At 42.8% G+C, this 25,194-nt stretch overlaps 1 protein-coding gene across 1 annotated transcript in view; it reads right to left on the bottom strand.

Annotated features, from left to right (window-relative positions):
• Nucleotides 1-25,194, bottom strand: part of ICE1 (interactor of little elongation complex ELL subunit 1) — a 97,821-nt gene that overhangs the window by 15,525 nt on the left and 57,102 nt on the right. Inside the window, exons 19-21 of the mRNA XM_063453085.1 lie at nucleotides 12,595-12,763; nucleotides 9,238-9,398; nucleotides 135-325 (exon numbers count right to left, since the gene is read on the bottom strand). Of these exons, the coding sequence (XP_063309155.1) occupies nucleotides 135-325; nucleotides 9,238-9,398; nucleotides 12,595-12,763 (521 nt within the window). The remainder of the gene's footprint in view (nucleotides 1-134; nucleotides 326-9,237; nucleotides 9,399-12,594; nucleotides 12,764-25,194) is intronic.

The raw sequence follows: 25,194 nt of genomic DNA, 5'->3' as shown, positions 1-25,194 counted from the left end.
CATTGTGAAAAACATGCTAACATTCATTGCACACCAATTATTAGGACTGAGTAATAAAACAGCAGAAATTGTAACTATTTGACTTTTGGACAATATAAATCATCCCAGTAATATCAAGAAGTAAGCAACATTACCGTATAACTTGATCATGTGTCCACATCCATTTACTGTGACAGCACAACAGATCTACGGCAAACACATACTCCCAGATGGGCTCAGTCAGATCTTCTCCAAATTCCTTGCTTGCTTGAAATTTGACATCAGGACAAAGTTGTATAGCCATCAGAACACTGGACAAAATAGTTGCCACAGGCATGGGAGGATTCTGAAAATAGAATATAATTATCCATTATAGAAATATCTTATTATTGAAGTATCCCTCCTGTCAAACAATCCATTGTGTTTCAAATCTGTATATTACAAAGTCTCCATGCTGTTGCAGGACATGAAACCATAATTAGTAGGCCCAGTGCAATATTAAAATATTTGAAAAAGCACATCTGTCAGAGATAAATCAATCTGAATTACGTAAGACAGATGTGCAAGGGTCATTGCTTCTAACAGAATAATATTTTATGTATTTTTTTTTCCATTTAGAACAATCATAAAATTCCTCTCACTTTGCCAGACACTTTCTTGGAAAACACAAACTGGCGGAACTGGTGCTGGGCAAGTAAATCAACTTCCAATTTGTTCACTTTAGTTATGTGGAGAGAACCATACCCAATTATGCCAACATTAGGCTATTCAACTTTATGTAATTGAAGTAACCTGGAAATTAATAAATTAAATTTAAGACATCGGAATAAATCATATAGGGCTCCGTGCTGCAAGCTGTCATTTTAGTTTCTATCTGTATATATCAATAAGGACAAAACTCATGAAAATGGCTTTTAAAACTCAAGAAACCAGGCTTTGTGAACGCTTTAGTGGCTGACACGAATTCCAAGGTAGGATTTCTTTAGACCTATTATAGTCCGAAAGCATCCATCCAACACATTCTGCTGCACTGGGTAAAGTCATCTTGAAGGTTTAAACTCAAATTTCTAAATTGCCTAAATGAATCACCTCCAACCAAACACCCCACCCAGTTTTTGGTTTACAGGGCTAGATTAATATCCTTATTTAGCATCTCCTGAGAAAATTGGTAAATTACAGCATGTGCATGTACAGAGTGTTTGTACAGTACAAATAAAAAACAAACAAAACACACTGCAATTAAATCCTACGTGCTTCATCTGCAGACTTTAGAGTTGACTGTTAGTTTAAAGTCTGTACATGGAGGTGAAATGTGTAGGAATTATTGCAGTGTGTTTTAGATTTGTTCTGGCTTGTACTTTATTGCTTAGGGCTGACATACCCGAAAAAACAGCAATTTTACTTACCGTAAATTCCTTTTTTCTTTGTATAGTGGCAGTACTCACAGTTGGGATGTTCCTTCCAATCTGGGACAAGAAGCTCCCCCTTCTTCCGGTTTTTATGCCTGTGCTCCGCCTGCTGCCTCCATAAATCCTGTATGCCCTGAACACACGCCAGTAATAAAAAAGAACCCAAACGGAGACTGAATCATGCAAAATTCATTTAATCTATACAAAAAAGTGGAGGGAAAGCCAGTACTGCCACTATACAAAGAAAAAAGGAATTTACGGTAAGTAAAATTGCTGTTTTTCCCTTCGTATAGTGGCAGTACTCACAGTTGGGATATATCAAGATCCCCGTAAAAACGAAAGGGTGGGAACTCAGCAGGCCACAGCTTGCAACACCTTACGCCCAAATTCAGCCTCAGATGATGAGAATATGTCCAGCCTATAATGCTTGATAAAGGTATGCAATGAAGACCAGGTAGCCGCTTTGCAGATGTCTTCAGGCGAAGCCGCAGCTCTTTCAGCCCATGAGGTAGCCATAGCCCTAGTTGAATGAGCCCTCAATGGAAATTTTAGGGGAATCCCTTTGGAGCGATAGGCCAACCTGATGGTATTTGTCAGCCATCTAGCTAATGAGGGTCCAGAGACAGCATTACCCACACATTTGCCTTGAAAGTAGATGAAAAGATGATCTGAGGATCTAAACTCCCGAGTTTTATGAAGGTAGCATTTCAGGGATCTCCTAACATCAAGGAGATGCCATTTATTTTCCAGCTCAGATGTGGGTGATTGACAAAAGGCTGGCAGAATAGGCTGGTTGATCGTAGCACTTGAAATAACCTTAGGCAAAAATGAAGGTCTGGGATGTAGAACTACTTTTTCTTGATGAAAAATGGTGAATTCCGGCGAAGATGATAGAGCTCGGATTTCACCAATTCTCCTAGCGGAGGTAACCGCCACCAGGAAGGCCGTCTTGAAGGTAAGGAATTTGATGGAGACTTGAAACAAAGGTTCAAATGGTGGTTCACAAAGGGCCTGAAGAACCAGAGACAAATCCCATGTAGGAAAGGAAACCAGCCTGGGAGGCCTCTTCAACCGTATGGACTTAATAAACCTTCGAACAAGAGGGTTAGATGCAATATCCTGAACCAGGAAGTGACTAAGCGCAGAAATCTGGCCCTTGAGTGTAGACACCCCTAGGCCGGCTTCAAACCCATCTTGCAAAAAAGAAAGAATTTTCGGAACTGAGGCTTTGGCCGGATCAGAATTCCGGAGATAACACCAGGTTCTGAACTTCATCCAAACCCTGAAATAGATTCTTGAGGTGGACGAGCGGACAGATGACAGCAAAACGTCACATAGACGGTCAGAAAGACCCTGACCTTGGAGTATCATCCTTGCAGCAACCATGCCGTCAGGTGAAACATTGCTAGGGTTTCTTCTGGAAGCTTCACGTTCTCTAAAATGTGAGAAGAGACCGGGAGGTGCCAACGAGAGATGGCCATGTTTTCCACTTCCGAAAACCAACTTCTGTTCGGCCAGAAGGGAAGGACTGCCAGAATTCTTGCCTTTTCCCATCGTATTTTCTGAACAATTCGTGGGATAAGGGCTATAGGAGGGAAGACATAAGCCAGATCGAAAACCCAAGGGAACGATAGACCGTCTAGGACATCTGGGTAATCTTTTGAATGAAGTGACGCAAATCTCTGCACCTTTCTGTTCCTCCTTGTTGCCAACAAGTCCATCTCTGGCCTGCCGAAGCGTGCAACCAGCTCCAGAAAAACCTCGTTTGATAGAGCCCAGTCCGCTTGAGACCAATGGCTTCTGCTGAGGTCGTCTGCAATAACGTTTAGAGACCCTTTGATATGGGTAGCTGATATTGCGCAAAGATTCGCTTGGGCCCAAGTCATTATGTGGTAGCAAAGATCTTGAAGAGCTTTTACCTTTGTGCCCCCTTGGCGATTCAAGTAGGCCACCGTAGTGGCGTTGTCCGACTGAATCCTTACCGACTGATTGGCGATGAGAGAACTGAAGGAAATTAGGGCTTCCCAAACCGCTTTTAATTCCCTGAAATTCGAGGAAGCGCATGCCTCTTCTTTGTTCCAAAGCCCTTGATGGAAATGAGAGCCTATATGAGCGCCCCAACCCGTCTGGGAGGCATCTGTGGTTATCGTAATCCACCGTTTTAGTGCGAACGACAGGCCTTTTGAAATGTTGTCTCTTACTTTCCACCAGTTCAGTTGTCTTTTCACCGTGTCGGATAGACGGAAGGGAGCGTCCAGATCTTCCTGTTTTCGCGTCCACTGGGACAGAATGTCCCACTGTAACGGTTTGGATTCCGCTTTTGCCCAGGCGACGGCAGGTATTGTAGCCGTTAGGAAGCCTAGCAACCTCATAGCACCTCTGATTGAGCTTAGGTTTCTTTGTAGCTTTGATACTGCTTTGAAAATCCCCACTTGTTTCTTTTTTGGAAGAAAAAGAGATAGGGACTGGGAATCTATCCGAAGCCCCAAGAATACTAAACTCCGAGACGGGGTTAATTCGGACTTTTCCAGGTTCAGGATCCAACCGTGATCTTTTAAAACCTTCCTTGCAACCTCTAGATGAAGTTCTAGTAGTTGTCCTGACTGTGCTTTCAGGAACCAATCGTCCAGGTATGGAACAATCGCAATACCTTTCAGACGTAAAACTGCTGCCACGGGTGCCAGAATTTTTTTAAAAACTCGAGGAGCTGAAGATAGGCCAAAGGGAAGAGCCTTGAACTTCAAATGGAGAATCCTTCGCCTTCTCGTTAGAACTGCAAATCTAAGAAACTTCCTGGAAGATTCTGCCACTGGAATATGCAGATAGGCGTCTTTTAAATCCAACTTTGCCATGAAATCTCCCTTTTGTAATATGTGTGTTACAGACAGAATGCTCTCCATACGGAACTTCTGGTATGGTATGCAGGTGTTGACTTGCTTTAGGTCTAGGATCGGACGAAAAGATCCATCTGGTTTTTGCACCAGGAAAAGGCGTGAGTAGACTCCTTGAAATTCCCAACCTTTGGGTACCTTCTCCACCACATTTTTTCTTAAAAGGATGAGTGCTTCCGTAAGCAGGGCCTCTGTTTTTACCTTTGAAGGATAGCTTGACAGAAGGAAGGATGGCCGAGGACTTGACGAAAACTTTATCCTGTAACCTTCTGAAACGGTTCTTAAAATCCACCCATTTGAAGTACTCTTTCTCCATTCGTGGGTGAAGAACCGAAGGCGTCCTCCCACTCTTTTGGCGTCAAAACTTCCTCTTTTTGTCTTGCCTGTTGGATTCATGCCTAGACCACTGGCTGTTGTTGCCACCCTGTTTGTGGAACCTGCGAAACCGCCCCTGGTAACGAAAGGGCCGCTGGCTCTTGTACTGGAATCTCTTATATCCCTGGGCTCTTGGTTCCAGCGGAAGGGCTTTCTTTGTATCTGACATTTGTTTAATAATGTCTTCCAACGGGGTACCAAACAGCTTGTTCCTCTCGAAGGGTAATTCACATAAAGCTGCTTTCGATGCTGAATCAGCTGTCCATGTTCGAAGCCAAAGAGCCCTCCTGGCTACTGATGATAACCCCATAATTCTTGCTGATAAACGAAGAAACTCCTCAGCAGTATCCGAAAGGAATTCATTGGATAGCTTCAGCAGGAACATGAGATGGGAAGGGTCCGTATCGGATTTTCCCATGAGGGAATCTTCCAGTGCTTGAAGCCAAACACTCTGGGCTCTGAGCACTGCTGAACCCGCAATTTCAGCTCTGCACTGAAAGCCTGCGGCCTGGTATATTCTTCTACATGAAGTTTCGGCTCTTTTGTCCATAGGATCTTTGAGGCCAGAGACTTCGCCAATGGGTATAGTGGTTTTCTTAGATAGTTGGGCAATCTGATTATCTACTTTAGGAAGATCTTCCCACTTTTCCTCAGACTGTAGTTTGAACAGTAGTTTAAAATGTTTTGAAATGAACGCCAGTCTTTCAGGATTCTTCCATTCCCTGTGAAGGAGATCCAATATTTTTGGAGACATAGGGAAACCTTTAACCTTCACATTGGTAGGTTCCGTCTCTTGAAAAGCCGCACTCACTTCTTTAATGAATCTTTTCAACTCTTCTGGTGGAAAACCCTCCTCCACACTAGAAGTTAAGCTGGAAATATCCGAAGGGGAAGAAAAGGAACAGTCTCCAGAAGAGACGTCAGACTCAGAAGGGGATCTATTCCTCCTACGTTTTTTAGGCAATTTCTCCTGAATTGCAGGGTCTTTCTTCATCGTATCTTTAAAAGACTCAAATGTCTGGGACAAATTTTCCTGAAACCAGCCCAGGAAGGATGCCATATCCGACTGTTTTGTTTTTTCCAGTAATTCAGAAGCGCACTGGTTACATGTCTTTTTGCGACATCCGTCAGGTAGAGGAACAGCACATTCCAGACAACATAAGTGCTTAGACTTGCTTGTGGCTTTTTTGGGCACAGAAATAGACATCTTGTCCTTATCTGCCTTGTCCGGAGCTATAGGGCTGGACATATCTGTGAATCAGAAAAAGGAATGAAATAAATAAAATTTTAAAGAAAATAAAAATTTTTAAAAAAAGAAAATAAACGCATGCATAATAATAGGTGATAAAGAGGAGAGTTTAAATAGTTAAACCTCACCTTTAGCCACCTGAGGTCCGTGTAGGAGGGCTGGTGACACGGAAGAACCGAACTGCACACCCACCCTTGGGGTCAGAAGGGTTCAGCACAGCTTAAATACCGTTTTATGAAATTTTGCGCCAAAACTCCGGATCGCGCATGCGCAGTAGCGCGATACCGGGTTTGGTGGAACGCAACGTCACCCGGGCGTGCGTTCCACTGCTGTGCGCATGCGTAAAGAACCACGAGGAGGACCGCCCGGGAACTCCTGCGGAAGAGCCACATAAATTGCCCTACCTGGTCGCGTTCCGTAACGCTGGACCGGAAACCTCTGCCTCTCAGCTCCCACCCGGGGAGCTATCGGGCGTACACCTCCCCGATCAGCAGCCTGTGCTGATCGCACCTTCTCCACCAGACTGGGGAACCTGTCCGTCCCGTTTGCCGGGACAAGAAGAACTGGCGTGTGTTCAGGGCATACAGGATTTATGGAGGCAGCAGGCGGAGCACAGGCATAAAAACCGGAAGAAGGGGGAGCTTCTTGTCCCAGATTGGAAGGAACATCCCAACTGTGAGTACTGCCACTATACGAAAGGAAAATATGGTTTTGCCGGGAAAGGAGAGTCTGTGCCTTTGAATTATTGCGATATGCTTTTTATTTACATATTTTTGAATATATATGTTGACATATTTGCTAGGTGAATGTACAAGATCACACGATGGTGGCCATTCTTTCTACGTATGCCATTGCCCTCTACCATAAGGAAACATGTGGATAAATTCAGTGGTAGATTTTATCATGTTAAGTTGTGCCCTAGTTACCACTGACAGATGGTGACACGCTCTACTATACTTGTTTAGGGAGTACAATTTAAGCTTTGTCAATTTGTTATTAAATAAATCCATATGAGATCAGTTTTTTCCACCACTATACAATAGGTATTTAGTAGTACTTGTAAACACATCTGTCATGGAATCTTATTATTTATTTTTTTAACTTCTATAGGTGTGTTTTGTACGATGGGACAGAGAAGGTCAGTCTAAATCTAAAGGATTCTTCAGGGGTGTCTTCTAATCTACTTATAACAATATCACTCAATTTGGAGGCTTTAGTAGAAGTTAATCTCCACCAAAAAAAAATATCTAAATTGGACTTCGTGACTGTGTGAATCAGGACATAGATAATGAAGAACAACGAACTTCTGAGACTCTGTACTGCCTCATCATCCTGACTTTGAACAGCTGTGAGTGTTTGACAGTCTGCTAATCTACCAATTGTACCAAATAAAAATATAAATGGCAAAAATTTACCAAAATAGATCTGGAAAAATCCTGCTTCGATTTAGTCTCTATATAAAAGAATAAATAACAAAATAAAATAATAAAAACAATGCTGTGTGTACTGTTTACATTTTTGAGAGCACACAGGATTGAGAATGGTTGCATTTCTTTGAGACTATTAATTATGGATAAAGTAAGAGGAGGAGACTTTTGCAAGACAGCTACTATCTACTAGAGCAGTTAATACTTTTCTAACAACCTATTTCTTTACCCCTACTTATACCCTTTGTGTCACTTTACCCCACTCCCTCTAACATGTAAGCTCATTGAGCAGGGCTCTCAACCCCTCTGTTCCTGTGCATCCATTTGTCTGGTTAAAATTACATGACGCATTACATGCAAAGCAAGATAGTTCAAGACGTGATTTGTCGTAAGTGCGATGATTATAGCTCACAGTTCATGAAAACCCCAAATCCATAATCTCAGTAAAGTGGAATATTTTGAAAAGGTGCAATATTCTAGGCTCACAGTGTCCCACTCTAATCAGCTAAGTAAGCCATAACACCTGCAAATGTTTTCTGAGCCTTTAAATAGTCTCAGTCTGGTTCAGTAGGAATCACAATCATGGGGAAGACCTGACAGTTGTGCAGAAACCCATCATTGACACCCTCCATAAGGAGGGAAAGCCTCAAAAGGTAATTGCAAAGGAAGTTGGATGTTCCCAAAGTGCTGTATCAAAGCACATTAAAAGATAGTCATGTGGAAGGGAAAAGTGTGGAAGGAAAAGGTGCACAAGCAGCAGGGATGACCGCAGCCTGGAGAGGATTGACAGGAAAAGGCAATTCAAGTGTTGGGGACTTTCACAAGGAGTGGACAGAGGCTGGAGTCAGTGCATCAAGAGCCACCACACACAGACTGACCCTGGACATGGGCTTCAGATGTCGTATTGCTCTTGTCAAGCCACTCCTGAACAAACAAACAACGTCAGAAGCATCTTACCTGGGCTAAAGAAAAAACAGACCTGGTCTGTTGCGCAGTGGTCCAAAGTCCTCTTTTCTGATGAGAGCAACTTTTTGCATCTCATTTGGAAACCAAGGACCCAGAGCCTGGAGGAAGAATGGAGAGGCACACACTGCAAGATGCTTGAAGTCCAGTGTGAAGTTTCCACAGTCTGTGTTGATTTGGGGAGCCATGTCATCTGTTGGTGTTGGTCCACTGTGCTTCATTAAGTCCAAGGTCAACGCAGCAGTCTACCAGGAGATTTTGGAGCATTTCATGCTTTCTTCCGCAGATGAACTTTATGGGGATGCGGACTACATTTTCCAGCAGGATTTGGCACCTGCCCACACTGCCAAAAGCACCAAAGCCTGTTTTAATGACCGTGGGATTACTGTGCTTGATTGGCCAGCAAACTCCCCTGACCTGCACCCCATAGAGAATCTATGGGGCATTGCCAAGAGAAAGATGAGAGACATGAAACCGAACAATGCAGAAGAGCTGTAGGCCTCTATTGAAGCATCCTGGTCTAATTTACTGAGATAGTGGATTTGGGGTTTTCATGAGCTGTAAGCCATAATCATCGCACTTATGACAAATCACAGCTTGAACTATCTTGCTTTGCATGTAATGCGTTTATATCATATTAGTTTCCCCTTTTACGTTGCATTAGTGAAATAAATGAACTTTTGCACGATATTCTAATTTTTCGAATATCACCTGTAAATAATAATAAAGGATGAAACATTTGTATGTAATGTAGTGTAATCGTGGCTCAAATGTGGCTATGATACTAAACAAATTAAAATACATAGCAAAGGCTCTAGGAGTTCACAAATATAACAAAGACCAATAAAAGAACGCTTTATCAAAGAGTTAACATAAGCACACTTGATGGGCCAAAAAGTCAACAATGATCAAATGCATGGAAACTGAATATTGGCAGTACTCACCTTTTCCCAGTTTAGGTAAGCACTAAGACAAATGAAAACTTCGTCTTTTGCCAGTTGTTTAAGAAGTGCCTGCACAGCTTTGTTGATTATTCCAGGTAAAGAAAACATATCATTCCATGTACTTATAATAAACAGGAGCAATTTGTCTGGCTCTTGAAAATCTAGATAAAAATGTTTTGAGATGTTAGAACAATTTAATTGTTTATAACAAGCATTTAAGTGATCAACACTGAGGTCTGGAAAAATTACCATGCAGTCTTGTTTTGCTTGAATGACAATCATTGATTAAATTTTTCTAGTTGATTTTTTTAGATCTGGCATTACTTCCAACATGTAATGAGCCACAGTTTAATATTTAAGGGACACTAAGCATGTTAACAATTTTAGCTTGAAGGGGTTTTGATGTACAGATTATTTTATCTCAAGCTCTGTTAATTACCTGCTAGAGCCTGCAGCAGTATCCTGTGTGTGACTAAAGTTAAATTAACAGAATAGAAGATGGGATCATCTAAAATAAACACACTGTGCAATAGGATCTGATTGAAAATAAAAAAAAAACATTTATTATGAAGGCTGTGTGAGTCAAAGCCAGGGAAGGTGTCACTAGGTTTGCATAAACAAAGTTATTTTACTCCTAATTAGGCAAAGAATTGAGCAGTGAGGATGCAGGTACATGATCTATACAGCACGGATGATTAACCTTTTAAGGACTGCAGCAGTTGTAATCAGAAGAAAACTTAAACAAAACCTTGAATTTACGCGATATGTCTGTTCAGGCGTAATTCACCTCTTTCATATTATGTGCATCCACACTAATAAATAGTTTTTTTTTCAGGAGAAACAGTGCTTTCATGTCACAAATATTTTTATATTAAACATAATTTAATATAAATAAAATATTTTTAAAAATTTAGTTTTTTCAGTTTATATATATATACACACACACACACACACACACACACACACACACACACACACACACACACACACACACACGGCAGAGGGGGGTCTGTCTGAGCTCCCAGATAGACCCCAGGATCGCGACTGCCGGAGTGGGATCGGCAGGAAACCAGTAAGTATGAAGCCCACACAACTTGGATATTCGTCTCTATTAAGAACCTTGTCTAATGCAGCACACATGCCTATTCTATGTCTCTAGAGCAGCGTTTCCCAATTGGGGTTCCGCCAAAATTTCTGGAAACAAAATTGCCACGGGCGGCAAGGGAGCAGTGATCTCCCTGCTCAGCTCACTTGTGCGCACAGCACAGATGTTGGAGGAATATAACGTTACTCCGGCATCATTAAGAGGATCACTGCTCCCTCGCCCGCCCGCACACCAGCTGCTGAGCAGCCCCACTGGACCCCACACTCAGCCCAGCAGCCCCACAGGGACATAGAAACTCCATGCCAGCACTCCCAAAGGTAGGGAGGCTGGGTGGAGTAAAGTTTAAAAAAAAAAATAAAAAAAATTATAAATTGTATGTGTGTGTGTGTGTGTGTCAGGGAGTTTGTATGTGTGTGTGTGCGTCTGTCAAAGAGTATGTGCGTGTGTCAGTGAGCGTATATGTACTTGTCAGTGTGTGTCAGTGAGTGTATCTGTGTGTCAAAGAATATGTGTCTCAGTGTGTCAAGGTTTGTTTATGTCACTGTGTGTATCCGAGTGTGTGGTGTCAGTGTATATCAGTGTGTTTGTATGTGCCCATACGAGTGTGTGTATCCGAGTGTGTCAGTGGGTGCATACAACACTGTATCTGTTGGTGCAAGAGTGTGTGTATGTGTTTCTGAGTGTGTATGTATGTGTATCTGAGCGTTTGCCTGTGTGTCAGTGTGTATGTGAGATACACACAGGCACATACAAACAGATAGATACACATACACCGGCACATACAAATACAGACACATACTGTGTCAAGGTGTATCTGTGTCAATGTGTGTATGTGTGCCACTGTGTGAGTGTGTGTGTGTGTGTGTGTGTGTGTGTGTGTGTGTCAGATTCACACACACTGGCACAAACACAAATACACACACATTGATACACAGATACATACTGTGTGTATCTTTGTCAGTGTGCATCTGTGTGTCAGATTCATACACACATGAACATACAAACACAGATACACACCTTGACACACATATACACACACGGACACAGATACATACTGTGTGTCAAGGTGTGTTATCTGTATCTGTGTGCGTCAGATTCATACACACTTGCACATACAAACACAGATACACACCTTGATACATAGACCGTGTGTGTATCAGGGTGTGTGTATCTGTGTATCTGATGCGCACACACACCTTGACACAGATACATACACACATACACACTGTGTGTGTGTGTGTGTGTGTGTGTGTGTGTATGTATCTGTGTGCCACTATGTGTCAGTCTGTATGAAGATACATACACACAGATACACACTGGCACAGTTATTCATTTATTTTTTTAACTGGGTGCTACATTTGCTAATGGATCAGGGCTGTACAGAGCAGTTACATACTAGCACAGTGTCTTAATGAACTGGATTGTGATCCCTAAAAGGGACAGTCTTGGCATCACACCCTCTTCAAAAAAAAATAATTGGTGCCTAGAGTCATTGGGCACCCAGGTTTTGCATTCTACTAAATGGTTAAATCACCGTTTAGTAGAGATACTCTTACACCAGCAGCCCAGGTCTCCAATAATGAAATGGCAGAAGCTAACAGGTGTTGCTGTTCCTGATCGGCTGAGAGTGTCAGCTTCCCTAATCTCTGGTACGAATTGGTAATGCGCAAGACAAAAGCATATGGTCATTGAAGGCACCAAGCATCTCTGCTAAATGGTTATCAAACCTTTCAGCAGTGATGTGGGATCCAATGACTCCAGGCACCATAACCATTTTTGTTGTGTGGTTATGGTGCCTACCGTATGAGATCCCTAAAGTGTACCCGTCACCAAAAATAAAATTACTTTAATCTGCTTCTACGTAGCTCCGTATCAGAGTATCTTTTTTTTTTCCTGAGTACTCTAGTTTTTATAAAACACAAAAAAAAGCAGGGACTACTTTTCCTTATGTGTTCCAGTCAAGCTGACCTTGGCAATAGCCAGAACTTAAAGGAACACTAACCAAATGAAAAATTAAATGACATGTCCACTTTAAGTCGTTAATGCATTAGCTATATAGTTATGTAGTAGTTATTCGTTATTTATTAAAAGTGCACAGATTGTTTTAAGATGTCACGCAGTCATGAAGTTCCCAGGATCTAATTTGGTACACTGATCATTTGTCTGTTTTTCTTCACCAAGTATGAAGTAAACATATCAAATGCAAAGTAAAACGAAATGTGTAAAAGTTTAATGCGCTAGCAAACACTTACCTTCTTTAAGTATGCTGTAACACAGGACACGGGCTTTTTCCATATCACCAAGCTGACGGCATAATCCAACATAAACTCTGCAAAAAGCTTGAAGATATTTGCTGTCTAAAGAAGCCTTCTCAGCCTTCAGTGTCTTTAAAATAGCATGTAGTAAAAGGTCTGACAAATGCTGGAAAAATGAAAACGTGTAGATTACATATCTAAAAAGACAATGGAAGCAAAACATAAAATAAAAAATTCCAAATTAAAATCAAAGAATAAAAAAAAAAAAAAAAAATAGTTGCTGTAATTTAGGGAAAATAAAACTAGCCAATAAACATTTACCGCAATGCAGTGGATTTTTTATTTCAATTTGAGGTTTATTGTATTTTCCAACAGGAAATATAAGGTGAGTGGTTAAGGAAATTAAGTAGTGGATTTTAACAATAATCAATTATGTAAAATATATTAGTCTAGTTAAATAACTGGTCATGGGCACAGTGGTGCTTAAAGAGACACTATAGTCACCAGAACAACTACAGTTTAATGTAGTGGTTCTGGTGTCTATAGCCTGTTCCTACATTCTTTTTAATGTAAACAAGCTGCCTTTTCAGGGAAAAGACACTGGGCAGCAAAAATCCTTGCACCGGCCCTATTCACAAGGCTTATTCTGTTTGGAAATCAAAACATTAATTTTAGTATTTATACCATAATTTATAGTATTTTATTATATTGCATACTACCACTGACACATTTTGATACAGGGAATAAACTGAATAATTTGCTTCAATACTTATTGTTTTTCTGTCTATGCACCACATTCCTGGAAGTCCTGAATATAGCAAGAATCCTTGGTCTATGGTTGTAGGGAGCCATTTAAAGGTTTGATTGGTATACGGTAGTTATACCAAAGGGAGAAAGGGGTGCAAGGGTAGATTACTTCTGATATATAACTATTATAGATGCCTTGTTGTACTAATGTCTCTGTGGTTATGCTACAGGAGTTCCATGCTTTGTAGGTATGTACATAATGTGTTTTGCAGAGTATAATCAGTTCCTTCAGGCATTTGCAGTAAACACTGTCTTGTCAGAGAAAATGCAGTGTTTACGTTACAGCTTAGGGACACCTCTACTGGTCACTCCTGGCTACTGTGTGCAGCGCTGCCATTCAGTGTCTCCACCCTCTGCATACAGACACTGCACTTTCCTTATAGAGATGCATTGATTCATTGCATCTCTATGAGGAGATGCTGATTGGCCAGGCCAGTGTTTGTCAATAATCCAGGTCAGAGGTAGAGGCAATCTTATCCAATCCAATGCTTTCCTACATGAAAGCATTGTGATTGGCTCAGATCATCAGTTCGGATGTCAACCAAGGAAGCACATCAGAGGCCGAGCCAGCAGCAGCACACTGGAATAAAGGCAAGATTTTACTCTATGAGGAGGGGATAAGGGGACACACACGACAAGATGGTGTTTTTAACACTATAGGTCAGGAATACATGTTTGTGTTCCTACCCTATAGTGTTCCTTTAATGAAGCAGTTTTTGTATATAGGTCATGCTTCTGAATATTCACTGTTTAAGTCACTGCCATTAAGGAGTTAAATCACTTGTTTGTTTATGCAGCCCTAGCCACACCTCCCTCTCTAACTCTGTAAAATGAACAGTAATTACACACAGGAGGCGACTGCAGGGTCAAGCAAGCTATTAATGGTGTAGGACAGGGGAAGCAACCTTCGGCTCTACAGATGTTTTGGACTACATCTCCCATAATGCTTTTACAGCCATATTGCTGGCAAAGCATCAAGGGAGATGTAGTCCACAACATCTGTAGAGCCGAAGGTTGCCTACCCCTGGTGTAGGAGATAAATTCTAAATTAAAGATTGAAATAAAGTGTAAACATTAGATGACTATTTACAGGAAGTTTTAGAAGGCTGTGAAAGTCACATGCAGGGAGATGTGTTTGGGGTTGCATAAACAAAGTTATTTAGCTCCTAAATGGCAGATAATTTAGCAGTGAGAATGCAAGGGCAATATATATACACCAAAACTCCTTTATTAAGCTAAAAGTTGTTTAGGTGACTATTGTGTCCATCTAACCTTGTAGCACCTCCAATTATACCCTGTTAACATGTGAAATGATTGCTCCCTCACTTAACATATTTTGTGATTGACAAAAGAAAGCTGCTGTCAACTTTTATCAACTCTAGCGCCTCTTAAGTTACTACTTTGGTAAAATGCTTCATCTTGTGCATCATACGAGTAGTTCTATGGAGAATCCTTTGGTCTCACTGGATATTGCATATACCTTTTCATTGTACTCTGGCCAAGACATCACAGCACAACAGTGACAGTCTTCATGTACACAAAGTGCCAGGAGATGAATATAGATCCCAAAAGATTCGTGGAGGCCCACAAAGGAGTGTTTCACGTAAGTATGTTCCTGTGCTCCCCCTCCTCCCCACACAGACCTGCTGCTCACCAAGCTGGTGTCACTTTTGAGAGGCATTGCAAAATATGGAAGTATACCAGAAAGTGACAGATTTGCTTTAAATAGTTAGTGTAAGCCCTATAAGTGCACACTTTTTCATTTAAAAAAATGCATGGTGCTTTTAACTAAACTTGCTGCCAATATATGACAGCTCACGAGGGTTAACATTTCAGACATAAACATAGAATGTGACGGCAGATAAGAAAGAACCATTGGGTCCATCAATTCTGCCCAATATTTCAAAATACTTTTAATTAGTCCCTGGCCTTATCTTAAGTCTAGGATAGCCTTATGCCTATCCCACACATGCTTAAACTCCCTCACTGTGTTAGCCTCTACCACACTATCAGCTGGAAGGCTATTCCATTTTTATTCCAAGTTTTATCCTGCAATTCATGAACCAGTTTAGTAGCCCTTCTCTGAACTCTTTCTAAAGTATCAATATCCTTCTGAAGATACGGTCTCCAGTACTGCGTGCAATACTCCAAGTGAGGTCTCACCAGTGTTCTGTAAAAGGGCATGAGCACTTCCCTCTTTCTACTGCTAATACCTCTCCCTATACAACCAAGCATTCTACTAGCATTTCCAGCTGCTCTATTACATTTAAAAAATAATTTTAGTGGAGCGCTGATTCAATGTAGATAAAAGAGATTGGGGTAAATAGATAGGAGACCTAACAACCTATATAATAAACGGCAGATGCATAAAAATAAAAATAAAATAAACCCCTCTCTTAAAATGACTTGGAACTGACCTTTTATACACTCAAATAGAGTAAAAAATACATTTATTGAAAAAATACAGACAAATATATCACAGAAAAGAAAATAACTTTTGCGGATGAAAAATATGTCTATGAAAAAATATAGCTAAAAAAAACAGCCACATAAAAAATTATAAAATTAAAGTCCAGACCTTATTTGAATGCTCGGCGTCCCGAGTTAGCAAAGATGAATACTGCTGAAAAAAATATCAAATAACGGTCCTCTTTATAATCCAGATGCTGGCTGATATCCGACCTCTCCAAACGCGTTTCTCCGCTTCGGCGGCTTTTTCAATGGATGAGGTCTGTGTCTCTGTGTTCTCTTTATATAGCAGTTTTTGCCGACAATCATTTGCACACGGCAAATCCAAAACTCCGATGTGTAATAAGGTCTGGACTTTAATTTTATAATTTTTTATGTGGCTGTTTTTTTTAGCTATATTTTTTCATAGACATATTTTTCATCCGCAAAAGTTATTTTCTTTTCTGTGATATATTTGTCTGTATTTTTTCAATAAATGTATTTTTTACTCTATTTGAGTGTATAAAAGGTCAGTTCCAAGTCATTTTAAGAGAGGGGTTTATTTTATTTTTATTTTTATGCTCTATTACATTGTCTGCCTACCTTTAAAGGACCACTCTAGGCACCCAGACCACTTCAGCTTAATGAAGTGGTCTGGGTGCCAGGTCCTTCTAGGGTTAACCCATTTTTTCATAAACCTAGCAGTTTCAGAGAAACTGCTATGTTTGTGAATGGGTTAAGCCGCTAGAGGCGCTTGCGTGATTCTCATTATGAATGCTTTCCTATGTGACCGGCTGAATGCGCGCACAGCTCTTGCCGCGCGTGTGCATTCAGCCGACAGGGAGGAGAAGAGGAGGATCGGAGGAGAAGAGCTCTCCGCCCACCGCTGGAAAAAGGTAAGTTTTTACCCCTTTCCCCTTTCCAGAACCGGGCGGGAGTGGGACCCTGAGGGTGGGGGCACCCTCAGGGCACTCTAGTGCCAGGAAAACGAGTATGTTTTCCTGGCACTAGAGTGGTCCTTTAAGTCATCTGAAATAATTACTCCTAAATCCCATTTCCTCAGATGTTGAGGTTAGTAGTGTATCAAACATCCTATACTCTGCCCTTGGATTACACCCAAGGTGCATTATCTTGCACTTATTTACATTAAATGTCAGTTGCCACAGCTCTGACCATTTTTCTAATTTTTCTAAATCTTTTTTTTTTTTGACTTGTACATCAACCCTGTTGCAAATTTAAGAATCATCAGCAAAAAGACATACCTTACCATCAAGACCTTCTGCAATATCACTAATAAAAATATTAAAGAGAATGGGTCCAAGTATAGATCCCAGAGGACAGTCCAGAACATTGAATGTCTAGAGAGATGTGCGTGCATTTGTGATTTGTGGCTCAGCTGACAAAATGCAGGGAGTTTCAATAAAAACATGTATAAAATGGTAACAGACAGGGTAAGTCTGTAATCATTTAAAGGTCCAACTATTCAATCTGATGATCAGAACTGCTGTTTGGATATTAGATACCCATCCCATAATCTGTTGGACAGGTCATTATCCTATAAAATCAACTCCTTAATTGGAAAGACTCATTCCTAGTGCCTGCCTGCACTTGCAGGAAGCTCAACTAAGCAGTATTTTTGCCATAATGCATTCAGAACTATAGGGAGTATTCTATTTAAGCTGGATGGATAAATCTAATCAGTAAGATGGTATGAACCCTCAATGCACACATTCTACAATAATTTAAAAGGGTTATTGCAATCCATGGCAATGCCCCGCTCTCGTGAGAGTGAACTCTAGCGTCACCAGCTGCAGGCTAGAGTTCACTCTCACCACTGGGACCTCCTGGGATGGAAAGCAATGTCTCGCCCTCCCTTGTTACATGTAAGGAGGGGGGGGGGGGGGGGAGGAGGGGGATATACAATATTATTGTATATATTTGCATTGATCTGCCTCCCTCCCCACACACAGTAACACCCTACACACTGCAACACACACTCCCACACTGCCCCCTCCCCCCCCCATACACAAAGCAACACTCACACTGCACCCTTTACACACACGCCACTGCTCCTATGACCTACTACAGCCCCATATTCAAGCAGACCCCAGGAAAGTTGTCAAACTGTTATTAAACGGTTTGACCCCTTACTCTGAAAGGGGCTGTAGTGGTTATTGTGCCTGGATTATTTCTTTAAAGATCAGGCTCTTGATCCGCCCCTGCTAGCAGTGCTGAGTACATCAAATTCAAGCTGAATGGTATATGACTAGGTTGCTCAAAATCAAGAGTGGCATAAAGTAATAGATTTGTTTTAAGAATGTAAATCTTTGTATATAAGAAACACACAACCCATTATTTGATAATGTTTAAATTAAAAGGGGCATTTTAAGCAACTACATCATTATGTGCATTCCTTAACCCCTTCAGGACGGAGTCAATAGTGCACGTTCTGATCAAAACAAAACGTAAACAAAAACTGGTATTTGCGCTATATGTCTGTTCACCCGTAGTTCCCATCTTTCATATTAAATGCACCCACACTTATTATATATCATTTTGTTCAGGAGAAACAGGGCTTTCATTCCATATCAAATATTTATATATGAAACCTAATTTATTATGAATAAAATTAAAAAAACTGTGAGAAATGTTACATTTTTTAAAAAATTTGTAGTTCCGCCTCACATTTTAGCTGTAAATGTCATAATACTGTTAAGTTTTACTGCAAAAAAATGCACATATTTGTAATCAGCGATGTCTCACGAGTACAACAGTACCCCCCATTAACAGGTTTTATGGTGTTTTGGAAAGTTACAGGGTCAAATATAGAACGTTTACTTTACTAGGAGTGCAGCTCATACCACGGGTCTGCCCATCCCAGGACTCACAGAAGTGACTGCGGCACGCCATTGGGGTGTGCTAACATAGTGGAGCTTGGTTAAGCATATAGATATCTCTACCTGTTCATACCATTGCTAGCCCACCGCTGATTCTCTTATTTTTGCCTATTGAGCCTTTGGCTACTGTATGGTCCCCCTAGAATATACTTTATACTTAGTATATTTTCTCTGAAGGGTATACCTATGTGACCTTTATTTATCTTAATTTACGATTGAGACCTAGTGTGTGTAGCACGTTTTTCCTACATACATACCCCCTGTTTCCCCTCCCCCCCCCCCTTTTTTTTTTTTTTTTTTTTTTTTTTTCCTTTTTTATGCACAGTTTGTTTGTACCTTCTTGGGTTACCAATTCTTGGTTTTTAGTAATTTAACTTAATAAAGACTTTTTTATTTTCCATTATTTTTTGGGTGTACTTCATGTACTCAGCCATGGGACTCTAGTGAGTTACGTACCCCCCTGTATGGGCACACCCTCGATTAGTGGTCTTTGGAAGCAGGACCCATGCTCTTCCTTCCATCTACCCTAATTCTTGGGATCCTCTTGTTTCCTTAGTCAAATATAGAACGTTCCATTTTTAAATTGAAATTTGCCAGATTAGTAATGTTACCTTTGAGACGGTGTGGTAGCCCAGGAATGAGAATTACCCCCATAATGGCATACCATGTGAAAAAGTAGACAACCCAAGGTATTGCATGTGGGGTATGTTTAGTCTTTGTTAGTAGCCACTTAGTCACAAACACTGGCCAAAGTTAGCGTTCATATTTGTTTTTGTGTGAAAAAAGCAAAAAACTAATATTTGGCCAGTGTTTGTGACTAAGTGGCTACTAAAAATGACTGGACATACCCCATTTGCAATACCTTGGGTTGTCTACTTTTGCAAATGGTATGCCATCATGGGGGTAATTCTTATTCCTGGGCTACCATACGGTCTCAAAGGCAACATAACTAATCTGGCAAATTTCAATGTGAAAAAAATGAAATGCAAGCCTTATATGTGACTCTCTAACTTTCCAAAACACCATAAAACGTGTACATGGGAGGTACTGTTATTCTCGGGAGACTTCACTAAACACAAATATTAGTGTTTTAAAACAGTAAAACATATTACAACAATAATATAGTCCATAAAAGTGCAGTTTGTTTGTAAAAAATGCAAAAAACTCACTTTTACTTAAAATATCATCGTTGTAATATAATTTACCAGTTTTAAACAGTAATATTTGAGTTCAGCGAAGTCTCCTGAGTAAAACAGTATCCCATATGTAGAGGTTTTATGATGTCTTGGAGAGTTACAGGGTCAAATATAGTGCTTGCGAATTAAATTCTCTGCACTTTCTCCCTGTGTTGTCAGGCATGTCAATCAAATTTTAATTAATCAAAAGACATAATTATGTTAAAAGATTAATTAAATATACACGTAGAATTTTAATATATATGCATTTATAGGTATTTAAATTCTACGTGTATACTAATGTAATCTATTATGTAATTATATGTATTCATCTCTCTATATATATTTGCGGTTATTTGTATTTTATATATAGATATATATATATATAGAATGTCATTCTAAGTGTATTTTGTTACCAATATATATTTTTTAATAACAAAATACAGTTAGAATAAAATTACATATGAATATATAATTTATTTTAAATTTTGTTTCAATATTTTATTTATTTATTTAATAATTTTATTTATGTATTATTGTAATTATATGTATATATATATAATATATGTGTATATATCTATTATATATATAATATATATACATATTATATATATGTAACGTCACTCTAAGTGTATTTTAATACTAATATATATACTAATATTACTATTAAAATACATTACGCATGACGTTACATATATATAATATGTATATATATTATATATATAATATATATACATATATTATATATATAAAAATGCATTTATTTTAATTTTACAATTTTACACATTTTTTATTCTTCCCACCAGCAGGGGGACTGTCTGATATTTCAGACAGCCCCCCTGCTGGCAGATCCACAGCCAGCTATAGGGGGCCATGTGATCGCTCTTTGAGAGCGATCACATGGCCCCCGGGGGCCTGATTTGCCGTGGGGGGGCTGCCTGGGCTCTGAGGCAGCCCCCCAGAAGAGGATCGCGGCGGAGGTGAGTACCGCCGGACCTCCTGGGCTGCAAGCCGTTACGGCGTTCTATGCCGCCGCAACGGCTTTAAAGCCCTTTAAAGCCGCGACGGCATAGAACGCCGTAACGGCGTTAAGGGGTTAAAGCGGCACTGTCATGCCGAATCCCGTTTTTTTTTAACCCCCCTCCCGCCTCCACTACATCCAATTGACCCCCTAGTCACCCCCAAATGCCCCTAAGCCCCCCAAATTACCTATTTTTAAATCTGTATCTTCTGCCCCGATCTTTATTCAGGGCGCCGCCATCTTTGTGTGGGTAGGTGAAGTCCCTGTGGGACACGTCATCTACCCACACTACACAGACTGAGATTCCCGCACATGCCCAGTGAAACACCTGGACATGCGAACGGGAATTTCATCTATTCATTCATTCATCAGACAGACGAATGAATGAATAGAAAAAATCAGACGAACAAACTAACACTGAGTATCAGTGTTCGTTTGTTCGATCAGTTTATTACAAGGAGGGAGCTACAGACGTGCAACTCCCTCCTTGTAATATGTAAAGACAGAAGCCGTGGGGAGCTGTGCTCCCCACCACTTCATAAGCCCCCCAGGTCCCCCCCTCACTCTATGGGGGTCAATATGACCCCCATAATAGCACAAGGGAGATTAAAATCTCCCCAATGCCCCTACTCGCTATACCGCGAGTAGGGGCATTTCCACTAAACAGTGAGCAGCCTGTGGCTGCTCACTGTAAAAACATAAATGGTAATAAGGGGGGGGGGACCTACTGTCCTCCCCCCTGGCCCCCACCCCTGCGCGGTGGGTGGGGGCCCTAATAAAACAATAAGGGGGGGGGGACCTACTTTCCTCCCCCCCCCGGCCCCCACTCCTGCGTGGTGGGTGGGGGCCCTAATAAAACAATAAGGGGGGGGGGACCTACTGTCCTCCCCCCTGGCCCCCACCCCTGAGCGCTGGGTGGGGGCCCTAAATAAAGATATGGGGGGGGGGGGACCTACTGTCCTCCCCCCCGGCCCCCACCCCTGCGCGGTGGGTGGGGGCCCTAATAAAATAATAAGGGGGGGGGGACCTACTGTCCTCCCCCCTTGCCCCCACCCCTGAGCGCTGGGTGGGGGCCCTAAATAAAGATAGGGGGGGGGGGACCTACTGTCCTCCCCCCTGGCCCCCACCCCTGAGCGGTGGGTGGGGGCCCTAATAAAATAATAAGGGGGGGGGGACCTACTGTCCTCCCCCCTGGCCCCCACCCCTGAGCGCTGGGTGGGGGCCCTAAATAAAGATAGGGGGGGGGGAACCTACTGTCCTCCCCCCTGGCCCCCACCCCTGAGCGGTGGGTGGGGGCCCTAAATAAAGATAGGGGGGGGACCTACTGTCCTCCCCCCTGGCCCCCACCCCTGCGCGGTGGGTGGGGGCCCTAATAAAACAATAAGGGGGGGGGACCTACTGTCCTCCCCCCTGGCCCCCACCCCTGAGCGGTGGGTGGGGGCCCTAAATGAACCCCCCCCCCATCAAGGTGACTAGGGGTCCCAAGCCCCTAGTCACCCCCCCCCCCCCCCACCCCAAAACATTCTAACCCCTACCTACCCCCCTCACCCTAAAAATAGTGAGGGGGGAATAAAATAACTAACCTGTAAAAAAAATAATTAAACTTACCATTTGACGTCTTCTTTTTTCTAAATTCTTCTTTCTTCAGCCCCCAAAAAGGCCAAATAAAAATCCATCATACCAGTCGCACTTTAAAAAAAAAAAAAACACGAGCGCAAAAAAAAATTAATCCATGTTCACCCATGGAGGGCACGCCGCGTACTGAGCTCCGCAGGGCGGGTCAAGGCTTATATAGCCTTGCCCCGCCCTGCAATTAGGCTTAGAACACACTGATTGGTTGGTTTAAGCCAATCAGAGTGCTCGGTGTCATTTTACAAGCGTGGGAAAATTCCAAAGAACTTTCCCACGCTTGTAAAATGACACAGAGCACTGTGATAGGATGGTTTTCAAGCCATCCAATCACAGTGCTCTGTGTAATTTTCCCACGCTTGGGAAAGTTCTTTGGAATTTTCCCACGCTTGTAAAATGACACAGAGCACTGTGATTGGATGGCTTGAAATCCATCCTATCACAGTGCTCTGTGTCATTTTACAAGCGTGGGAAAGTTCTTTGGAATTTTCCCACGCTTGTAAAATGACACAGAGCACTGTGATTGGATGGCTTGAAAACCATCCAATCACAGTGATCTGTCATTTTACACAGCGTGGGAAAGTTCTTTTGAATTTTCCCACGCTGTGTAAAATGACACAGAGCACTCTGATTGGCTTAAACCAACCAATCAGTGTGTTCTAAGCCTAATTGCAAGTGAACATGGATTAAATTTTTTTTTTGCGCTCGTTTTTTTTTTTTTTTTTTTTTTTTAAAGTGCGACGGGTATCATGGATTTTTATTTGGCTTTTTTGGGGGCTGAAGAAAGAAGAATTTAGAAAAAAGAAGACGTCAAATGGTAAGTTTAATTTTTTTTTTTTTTTACAGGTTATTTTATTCCCCCCTCACTATTTTTAGGGTGAGGGGGGTAGGTAGGGGATAGAATGTTTTGGGTGGGGGGGGGGGGGGGTGACTAGGGGCTTGGGACCCCTAGTCACCTTGATGGGGGGGGTTCATTTAGGGCCCCCACCCACCGCTCAGGGGTGGGGGCCAGGGGGGAGGACAGTAGGTCCCCCCCCTTATTGTTTTATTAGGGCCCCCACCCACCGCTCAGGGGTGGGGGCCAGGGGCCAGGACAGTAGGTCCCCCCCTTATTATTTTATTAGGGCCCCCACCCACAGCGCAGGGGTGGGGGCCAGGGGGGGAGGGCAGTAGGTCCCCCCCCCTTATTATTTTATTAGGGCCCCCACCCACAGCGCAGGGGTGGGGGCCAGGGGGGGAGGACAGTAGGTCCCCCCCCCTTATTATTTTATTAGGGCCCCCACCCACAGCGCAGGGGTGGGGGCCAGGGGGGGAGGACAGTAGGTCCCCCCCCTTATTATTTTATTAGGGCCCCCACCCACCGCGCAGGGGTGGGGGCCAGGGGGGGAGGACAGTAGGTCCCCCCCTTATTATTTTATTAGGGCCCCCACCCACAGCGCAGGGGTGGGGGCCAGGGGGGAGGACAGTAGGTCCCCCCCCCTTATTATTTTATTAGGGCCCCCACCCACAGCGCAGGGGTGGGGGCCAGGGGGGGAGGACAGTAGGTCCCCCCCCTTATTATTTTATTAGGGCCCCCACCCACCGCGCAGGGGTGGGGGCCAGGGGGGGAGGACAGTAGGTCCCCCCCTTATTATTTTATTAGGGCCCCCACCCACCGCGCAGGGGTGGGGGCCAGGGGGGGAGGACAGTAGGTCCCCCCCCTTATTATTTTATTAGGGCCCCCACCCACAGCGCAGGGGTGGGGGCCAGGGGGGGGGGGAGGACAGTAGGTCCCCCCCCTTATAATTTTATTAGGGCCCCCACCCACAGCGCAGGGGTGGGGGCCAGGGGGGGAGGACAGTAGGTCCCCCCCCTTATTATTTTATTAGGGCCCCCACCCACAGCGCAGGGGTGGGGGCCAGGGGGGGAGGACAGTAGGTCCCCCCCCTTATTATTTTATTAGGGCCCCCACCCACAACGCAGGGGTGGGGGCCAGGGGGGGAGGACAGTAGGTCCCCCCCCCTTATTATTTTATTAGGGCCCCCACCCACAGCGCAGGGGTGGGGGCCAGGGGGGGGAGGACAGTAGGTCCCCCCCTTATTATTTTATTAGGGCCCCCACCCACAGCGCAGGGGTGGGGGCCAGGGGGGGAGGACAGTAGGTCCCCCCCCTTATTATTTTATTAGGGCCCCCACCCACAGCGCAGGGGTGGGGGCCAGGGGGGAGGACAGTAGGTCCCCCCCCTTATTATTTTATTAGGGCCCCCACCCACAGCGCAGGGGTGGCGGCCAGTAGGTCCCCCCCCATCTTTAACCCCCGCGCAGGGGGGGGGGGTTTATTAGGTTTTTTTTTTTTTACAGTGAGCAGCCACAGGCTGCTCACTGCTTACTAGACATGCCCCTACTCGCGGTATAGCGAGTAGGGGCAGATTATTTACTAATACTAAGTAATCTTTACTTAGTATTAGTACATTTGGCTTCAAGACCAATTCAGGTCTTTCAGCCTTTTAGTAGATAGCTCCCTGATACCGTGGGAATTAGGGAGTTATCTACTAAGCGGCTGCAAGATGCAGCCACAGCAATGAATAGGATCGGAGTTTCATTCATTAGAATGAAATTCCGATACGAACAAAGTACCGAAT

Source organism: Pelobates fuscus, chromosome 4 (assembly GCF_036172605.1).
Source record: "Pelobates fuscus isolate aPelFus1 chromosome 4, aPelFus1.pri, whole genome shotgun sequence".
Lineage (NCBI taxonomy): Eukaryota > Metazoa > Chordata > Amphibia > Anura > Pelobatidae > Pelobates > Pelobates fuscus.
This window is presented reverse-complemented; position numbering and strand designations above follow the sequence as displayed.